The sequence below is a fragment of the Camelina sativa genome, chromosome 14 (genome assembly GCF_000633955.1).
Source record: "Camelina sativa cultivar DH55 chromosome 14, Cs, whole genome shotgun sequence".
Lineage (NCBI taxonomy): Eukaryota > Viridiplantae > Streptophyta > Magnoliopsida > Brassicales > Brassicaceae > Camelina > Camelina sativa.
In genome coordinates, this window is record NC_025698.1 from 25,206,559 (window position 1) to 25,216,442 (window position 9,884).

At 36.1% G+C, this 9,884-nt stretch overlaps 3 protein-coding genes across 3 annotated transcripts; all 3 read right to left on the reverse strand.

The window, feature by feature from the left end:
- LOC104743969 lies at positions 325–1,719 on the reverse strand. Its single transcript, XM_010464997.1, has one exon. The coding sequence runs from the start codon at positions 1,717–1,719 to the stop codon at positions 325–327; it is 1,395 nt and encodes a 464-aa protein (XP_010463299.1).
- On the reverse strand, positions 2,674–3,657 carry LOC104743970 (ethylene-responsive transcription factor ERF117-like). The gene has a single exon (XM_010464998.1). It carries the CDS (start codon positions 3,655–3,657, stop codon positions 2,674–2,676), a length of 984 nt encoding a protein of 327 aa, XP_010463300.1.
- On the reverse strand, positions 4,748–5,323 carry LOC104743971. The gene has a single exon (XM_010464999.1). It carries the CDS (start codon positions 5,321–5,323, stop codon positions 4,748–4,750), a length of 576 nt encoding a protein of 191 aa, XP_010463301.1.

Consider the following 9,884-nt stretch of genomic DNA (forward strand, 5'->3'; position numbering starts at 1 on the left):
GAAATCAGACTTGAACTTGAGTGGGAAGAACCAGCTGAATCGAGAAAAATCATCAATAAATACCACATAGTACTTGAAACCTTGTACAGACTCAATGGGAGAAGGTCCCCAAAGATCACAGTGAATCTTAGCTAGTGGTTCAACTGAAACAGACTCTGAAACTGAAAACGATAAATTTGAACTTTTCCCCATCTGGCAAGGTTCACAAATGGAGTTGATGCTGCTCTTATTGATTGAAATAGCCTTGCTGTTGTGAAGATGCTGGAGAACTCCTTGACTAACATGACCTAAACGATGATGCCAAATTGAGTCGTCAGTGGCCTTTTATCTATTTGAGTAGAAGATCTTGTAGTCTTGATTCTCTAGCACATACAGCCCCTCACGTCTTGGTCCCTTTGCTAGAACCCTCATGGTTTGCAGATCCAGAATGTAGACCTTGTGAGAGTCAAAAAATACACCACATGGGTAATCATCACACAGCTTAGATATAGATAATAGGGATTTCTTGACTGTTGGACAAACCAGAACATCATTAAGAGTCAAACTACCTGTAGAAACTGGTAGACTAGTGGAGCCAACATGCGTAAGTGGAAGATAATTTCCATCTGCTACCATGATAGAGTCAGTACCTTGATATGGTGTAGCATGTTGCAGAGCAGCTTCAGTTGTGGTAACATGAGATGTAGCACCAGAATCTGGAATCCAGTCTCGACCAGAGGAGTCTGAAACTTGTAAAGCAGCCAGAACTTGAGCCAAATTTTCACCTTGATAGTTGTTGTCAAAACGATTCCAGCATTTAGCAGCCATATGACCCACTTTGCAACATATCTGACATGTTGGACGAGTGTTTGTAGCACCAGATTGTTGATTTGAACCAGAACTGACAGCTTGCTGATAGAACCCACGTCCACAAGAAGAGTAGCCACCTCTTCCTCGGTTTGAACCAGATTTGTTGTTATAACCCCCACGACCTCTGTAGTTGTTGGTTTGGGATGCTTGAAACACTTCTTGAGTCTGAGCAGCAGGAGTATGGAACACCATTTGAGTAGCAACAGCATCATCATCATACGACTGCAGACGAGTATCAAAACCTTCAATCTCATACAGCACTTCAGTAAACGTTGGTGTAGGAATCCGAGACATGGAGTTCTGAATAATCACAGCAATAGGATCGTATTCTCGTCCAAGACCAAGCAGAAAACCACAAATTTTTATAGATTCCTCTACTGGTTTCCCAATAGAACTCAGTTGGTCACACACTGCTGTATATTCTCGCACATAAGCAGAAAAGGTTTTACCTTGTTTCCTGATAGCATGAAGCTTGCGTTTGAGCTCAAACTCTCGACTTATGGAGCTTCGGTTGTAGGTGTTAGCCAAAGAAGTCCAAACAGCCAGAGAGGTGGCGAGATTGCAGACACCACCAAGTGCTTCTTCAGTCAGAGTACCATAGATCCAGGAGCGGACTAGTTGATCCGTACAGAACCAGGCTTCATAGGCTGGATTTTCAGTGGCTCGAACTGTGTCACCAACTGTTCTGTCAACGAACTTCGGCGGAGCTTGATATCGGTCATTTATGAAACCAAGCAGTTTTTGACTGCTGAGAAGAGACTCCACTTGAGTTTTCCAAAGACGGTAATTTGAATCATTGAGTTTTAGAGTTACAGAACTTGCAACATGAACATTGGAAGGGAACGGATATGAATCTGGATATTCAGCCATTTTAACACCTGTTAAGGTTTTAATGCTATGATACCATGATAAAAAAAAAAGAAAAAAAAACAAGAATAGAACAGAGAGACAAAAAGTATTTTGCTTTATTGCATATTGCTTCGATGTATACAAAGAGATGACATAGGTTTGTTTAAATAGACTAAGCACATATTGTCGTTGCCCTATAGCTGGCAACCCTATCACTGTCACCTAGAGTCTGCAATAGTCCAAAACGATTGTACAAGGCAGGTGGGAGCTTCCTGAAACCTTCACTTTTGGCAGCTTGTACAGCACACACCATATTACCGTTGCTGACTGCAGATTGAACATTGGCATTGGGATTTGCAGGTTTGTTGTTGGGCTTGATAACACTTGAGGCCTTGGTTGCAGACTCTGTTTTGCTGGGAAGCAAAGTGATCTTGCTTTTATCCGTCTCCTAAACAATTGGGAAACCCTAGCTCTGTTTATATATGTACATATTTATTTTGGGCCTACAGCCTACTATATTATTTGGTTAAGACTTATATAAGCATGTTCATTAGCAGATAATCTTAAACCGAGAATGAAGGGTCGATTTGTCCGGAGATCTTAGCCATGAGTCTTAGGATATCCAATGCTCTCGCCTTCTAGATTCTGTTTTGTGGATGTTCTTGTCAAAGAAAATTGACTACTGCAAAGAAACCGAAGCTAGTCCAAAATGAAAGTACAAAAGCTCGTGTGGAACATACTTCAGTAAAAAAGACTTGTCAGTAAAAAACCTTCAAGTGACTCATAGGAACTGTTTTGTCTATTCCCGAAAAAAACTTTATTATAAATACCTAAGAGCAGTCTTTTGTCAGTGGTAAACACAAATTTAGGCGAATTATGTTACATCTAAGACGTTGTAACTCAATGGTTTGTACTAGTATTACAGAACAAGTGCGTTGCCGTGTCACAAAATAATAAGAATCCCAAAGAAAATATTCATAAACTCTTATCAATCCAATCAGCGGTACCATTAAACCAACTATAATCATCAGGCACTCCGAATAACCCAAAATCATCCATCGGAAAATCTTCTAACTGAAAATCGTTCGCCAACTGATCAAACTCACGCAAATCAGCGTCGTCGAAAATATTTGCGATAGTGTTATCCCCAATCTTAAATGCAAAGGTTTTCTCGTTGCCTGTTGTTGTATCATCCTCTAGGAAGTCAAACTTTAGCTCATTGAAAATCGAATAAAACTCCGTTGGATTGTTATCTATCCAAAAATCATTCGATCCAACGACCGAATCACGAAAAATATCCGAAATCGACGATGTCATTAACGGATCTTCCAACATTTTACTAATCATTCCCTCGTCTTCATCAACGTAACTAGAACAAAAGGTCTTCTCAACAACATTTATCTTATTTACCTTTTTGCTATTTGCCGGCCGAGTTGGAACTGACGATTTGGTTGATTTAACTTCCTTCTCTTCCCGTTTTCTTACACCACACGGCTTGGTTAAATCTACTAGGTCTACCTCCGCTTTACCTAAAGCTAATTGTTCATCAAACCCTCTTTTACTTCTCTGGTACGCTTCTGCTGCTGCTTCTTCGGTAGGAAACGTTCCAAGCCACATCCTCTTCTTCTCAAACGGGTTTCTTATCTCCGCCGCGAATTTTCCCCACCGTCGCCGCCTAACGCCTTTGAATCCCGACGACGTTTTCCGATTCCCGGATGCTTTGATCCCTGTAGAATTCGAAACGTTCTCGTACCTTTTCATCAGCGTTTGGACACAGATCTTTGAGGTGAAACGTTTCGGTGGTTTTGGCTTGATCTGACGACGGCGAGTACTATTGTTGCCGGTGTTGACTTCATCGTCATCGCTAGAGGAATCAGTGGCGTCTGGATCATTACAGATTACATTAACTGTTTTAATCACGTTGAGATCGATGTCCACTTCTTCTCTGCAACTGACCATTGTTCTCTCTCGCTCTCTCTCCGATTTAAACTCCAGAAAGCAGCATGCAGGAGATGTGGAGAATCTTACAATAAGTACAAAAGCATATCGAGTTTTGAGTTCGTGATAGAGATATTAAACAGAGAACATATATAGTTAAGAGATTCATCATCGTACCTTATTGTGTGTTGTGGAGAGGAGAGTGTGTTAAAAGATAAAAGGAGCTTATGCTTAATTATGCTTATGCTTATGCTTATGCAAAGCTAAGGAAGACGAAACATTGAAGACGTTATTAATAATAGTTGATGAAAAATTGATATATTTTCCTTTTTAGATATGGTTTTAAAAGAAAATCTTTCGTAAATATCGGGAACTATGACTACCCCTTTACTAAAATTAAGAAAATATTCTTTTTGTGTGAGAAAAAGAAGGTTATTATTTAGTATAGAAAACAGGAAATTCGGGAACTCGGGAACTCTGATGATTTATAATATTTTTCCTTTTGTTTTTGTCCTAAAAAAATATCAAGTTAATAATATCACACTCTCTAAACTTTCTATTTTCTTAATTCGAGACATTTAATGAGAGCATTTTTACTACGCATTAATAACTAGTTTTTTTTTTTTCTTTTATTAGTGGACCAGTCAACCATCGAAACGGAGAGCACGTAAAATTGAGACTATCTAAAATTTCAGAGTTTAATTTTCAATTTTTTTTTTGGAAAGATTAATGTTCATTCTTAATTAATTACATTCGTTTGAAAAAAAACATTTATTGTATTTCAAACATTTGTAAAAGAGTTGATTATATTAAACAATTTTTTAATAAATCATTAGTTTTTGTTTTCAAAAGTCACGAAAAGATGAAATATCGTAACATAAAGTGATCGGATCAAGTTGAATCGAGATTAAAGAAAATTGTCCAGTTCTGGTTACCTTCCGGTTTGGGTTTTCAGAAACATTTAATTTTTGTTATCAAAACAATAGGTTAAACACTTAAACTTTAAAAGGAGACCCCGTACAAAAAGAAAATAGACATTACAACAAAGAAATTTAGAAAGAAAACAAAATTAAAAATATTATTTTTCCCCTCGATCTATCACCTTTTCTCATTAATTAGTAAGACGCTTCATCCTCTTAGACGATGTTTCTCCACCATGACCAAGCACCGATCCAATATCTTTCCCTTTCTCACCAGCACCACAGTTTTCATCCTTAGATCCAATACAATTCCTCTTCTCATTGATACCGTAATTCCCATCCTTAGACGAAACCGGAACTTCAAAACTTGCCATTTCTTTAAGAACAGCCCGAAGATTAGAGGCTTCACGTAAAGCAAAACTCACCATCTTACGTTCAATTAATCCTTCCACAAACTTGTATAACCCACTTTTCACTTCCTCTTTCCTACAAAAATCAAGAATTGCCTCTTCATTTAAAATATTGATGGCTACATCGAATGCAGAAACTGGCCAGTACTTGTCTCGGAGACGAACACCAGTATCACTCTCTTTCTCCTGGAGTGCACGAGCCTTTTTGAGCTCAGAGCTATACTCGGCAAACTGAGCGTTGAAGGCTCTGATCATAGCCGATTCAGCAACCGTCCTCCCTTTTGCTGCCGCTCGCCTCTTTAGCTTCTCGCTACGTTGCACCTCCACAACGTCTTCAGTACCGGCTTTGGTTTTCATCCATTCGCAAACTCCGTAGATGTGAAGGAGATTCATCTCGTGACTTGACGTGGCTAACACGCTATCACGTACGTCTTTGTAAGGAATTGTGATTAGGACTTGGACATGTTTAACCATTCGGTCAGCTGGTAAATAGACACTGCTGAGCAAATCCGATAGAGTACAGCGGTCGACTTGTACCTGGTTCTCACGTAGTGGCTCTAAGCATTCTGGGAGCTTCTGGAACTTCTCGTCGTTGGTTTCAAACATAGCTTTGAATTTGGCATCTAACTTGCTTTCTTGACGATGTCTAGAAGCCATGTTGTCAATTGGTTTTTTTTTTTTATGTCAAATATGTTGTTGTTTTGGAACATGTAATGAAACTCTTATAAAGTAAATGAGTTGCCGTGAGTGTGTGATAAAAAACAATAGACGATTCAATTGCTGCATTTACAAGCACGCTGCTTCATTTACAATAAACCCCTAAGCTATTGACTCCATACTCTTTTTCCCTATGTTTTTGTCCCAAAAATGGGGTTTACAGCACCTAAAGTGGCCAAGAATTTCCTCATCTTTGGTACTCCTTCAACTCGAATCCATCAGTGATCAATGCTGAAGAAGATTCTCTTTTCATCCTCAATGGGCTAATTGAGTTATTTTTCTTTTTCCAATATTTTGATGGTTCAATTCAAGTTGAGTCGTCCAGTAGATTGTAAATTTGTAATAGTTTCTTATCTATTGTGGGTCGTCTAAAACTTAATTAGTAGAAGATTCTTCATATTCATTGTTAGTTTAATTATCCTTTCTCGACATATTAAAGTTTACGATATCAATATTAACATGCTGCATACATATCGATCTGCGTTGTATACTTGAATCCAATTGTATGCTCTAGTATTTTTAATGAGGTGGGTGTGATAAATGTCCCACATCGGTGGGATAGAAAATAACACCATGCCATATAAAGCACCATTGGTTCCCCTACTCATAAGCTAACTTTTGTGGTGGGTCTACCTTTGGGGTTTTATTGGCTTGGTTAAAGCCAAATATGATACCAAAGTGTATCAAATGGTATTAGAGCATTATGATCCTTGGACATGCAAGCTGGAGAGGAGAGAAACGGCAGAGGAGTGAATAGGAAAGGCGCAAAACTAACAGCCACCAAGTACCAGTCACCAGCGACGTGGATGCCCCTTGTTTAAAGGGGGGGGGGGGGGGNGGGGGGGGGGGTATTGACAAATGTCCCACATCGGTGGGATAGAAAATAACACAATGCCATATAAAGCACCTCTATTCCCCCTATTCATAACCTAGCTTTTGTGGTGAGTTTTACCTTTGGGGTTTTATTGGCTTGGTTATGGCCCAATATGATACCAAAGTGTATCAGGGTGTTCATAGTTTCAAGCTTAACCTCTGTTCCAAATGGTTAAGTTTGAGGGGGAGTGTGAACATGGACACACTAAGAAAGCGTTCTCCTTATGATATAAGAACGCATTCTTCTTACGTTATAAGAACACGTTCTTCTTACGTTATAAATGTACCTTTTAGTAGTTTCCTTATATAGAGTCCATTGTATCCCTATAAATAGTTTGTAACTAGGTCGCTAGATCACCAGCCACCATCGACGTGGATGCCCCTTGTTTAAAAAGGGGGGGGGGGAATGATAAATGTCCCACATCGGTGGGATAGAAAATAACACAATACCATATAAAACACCACTATTCCCCCCACTCATAAGCTAGGTTTTGTGGTGGGTTCTACCTTTGGGGTTTTATTGGCTTGGTTAAGGCCCAATATGATACCAAACTGTATCAGGGTGTTCATAGTTTCAAGCTTAACTTTTGTTCCAATGGGTAAGCTTGAGGGGGAGTGTGAACAAGAACACACTAAGAACGTGTTATTCTTATGATATAAGAACGCATTCTTCTTACATTATAAGAACATGTTCTTCTTACGTTATAAGAACACGTTATTCTTACATTATAAATGTACATTGTAGTAGTTTCTTTATATAGACTACATTGTATCCCTATATATAGGAATGAGAATCTCTCCTTCTTCTCTATACTAACATAGCCCCCCCCCCCCCCCCCNCTCCCCCTTTTCTCTCTATCACATTCTCTATTCTTCTCATACTCACTTGTTCGTAATTCTTACTATTGCTTGTGCACTTGCAGTTTATTTCATGGTTAAGTCTTTGAGCACATCATTTGGTGGACGAGAAGTTGTTCGATGAATGCACTTGCCGTTTATATCAAACAACTTGTTTTGCAACATTTTTGTGTTTCTTTTGCTCAAAAAGACATGTACAGACGCTTGACACTACAAATACTCCAAACCACCTTAAAACACTAGAACCATAGAAAATACAAATTAAATTTGTATAAAAAGTAAAAAGATAGTCAAACCCCGTGAAAGACAAGTATATCATGAGCTATGGTGGATTTCACAAAAAACCTAAATAGTTATCGAGGGAGTGGAGAGCTTGGTAGCATAGAAGTTTTGTCGGAGATACGCTTCTTCTTCCGAATCGAAGTTGGAATCATAATATCTCATAAGTTTTCAAAATCTTGCTTTTGTGGTGCTCATCCATTCTTTGAAAGCTCGTTAAGAATATTACATTTCTGTTTTGGAAGCTTTCGCCTGCATTTGAAGTTTTTGATATGTTATATCACAAACATTAAAAAAAAAACCGTAAATAAACAAGCAAAAAATCCAATGACTAAGTTTTAATTTATAATATAATCTTTGTATGTTATTTGTTAAAACATTATGATTAGAAATATGAAAATGACATGAATTATATAGGGGATGCCGTAACTGATTAATTGAATTAAATTAATTTGTAAAAGTTTGAGTTTGATGATTTTTCTTTCCACAACACCAAATTTGAAACGATTTTGTCAGAGAGAATCTACGAAAATATTAAACTTTTATGAAGTTGAGTTATTTAACATTTATTATTAGATTTTTGTAATTTTTAAGATAATACAGTATGATGATACTAAGGGGGTGTATTGAATTTGATATTTTAGGAGATTTGGTGAGATTTTAATATTTTAGAATTTTGAGAGATTTGAGTGTAACTTTAGGAGATTTGATTATTTGTTAGAGATTTCTAAAAATTTTGAAACTTTATTACTTGTGATTTGGTGAGATTTGGTTATTGAATTTTAGGTGATTTTAGGATATTTTGGAAAAAAAAAATAACATAAACACATGTTTTCTTTACAACCTAAAAAAACCCACCATCAAAACTATAAGGGATGATGGAGACGTACATACTGTACCGATCAACATTAGAGCTTAGTGACTTTAGAGAATTTTATAACATCTATCATGCTTACTTACAAACAATACACGACACATTATTCATACTTGTGCTGAACTTTATAACATCTCTCATCCATTTTGGTGCCATCATCAAATATATATATCCAAGCATCTCGTCAATCGATTAATCCAATCCAAAAGCTGGTATCATTGTCAAGACACGATTGACATCATTCCTCACGATCTCAATATCAATATCACTCATCTTCTAAGGCCAAGATTTCACCTTGGAGAAAGAATGAGAGAGTATAGGAGAGAACGTACGGTGTAGAGATAGAGGAAGCTTCTGCGGTTGGTTTCATTTTTTTTTTTTTTTTTTTTGAAATCTTTCAAAATATCACCTTTAAAGGTGTGATTTTGTTACTCATGTATTTCAACTAAAAATGTTTTAAAAAGTCTCCCAAAATCACTTACAATTTCATTTTTTAAAAAGTTGTGATATTTTGAATAAAAGTGTATTTGTAGTGAGATTTATAAATTATTGATTCAACAACAAGAGATTGTGAATGATTTAAGATGATTTCTAAAAATTCCAAATTCAATAACACATCATTTCAAAAGACTTTTTAAAATCACTGATTAAATAACAATGGATTTAAAAATACACCAAAATCTTCTAAAATATCAAGTTCAATACACCCCTCTAATTGTTTCATTGTATAACTGTTTCCATGCAAACTTTTGGTTTTCGCATTCCCACCTAAGATAAACTCGGTGGAGAGATAAACTCAAATTGATATATAGTAAAACCTCTATAAATTAATACTCTATAAATTAATAATCACTATAAATTAATAAATTTTGCTGGTCCCAAGTCGGGCCAGTGTAAAAATTAACAATATTCGATAAGATAATAAGATAATAATTTTTTTGAAATCTCAATGTAAAATATGGTCCCAATAATATCATAAATTAATAATCATGTAAATTTATATATATATATATATATATATACTGATATAATAGTGTATGTTTCTCCTAAAACTCATTTCTATAGAACATTTGTAATGTTGTATTTTCAAACTATAATGATATCTCTAAAATATTTTATAACATGTCATACAAATAATTAAATTTTAAAGTTTTAATTTTTAGATATGCATCATTTACAATTTGATAATTAGACAGATTATTAAAATATGAGAATTAATATTATTATTATTCATAAATTTGAATTTATGTATGTCATGTGTATAAGTCAATTTGTTTATAGTATTTGTAATTTATTGTCAATAATGCTTTATAAATA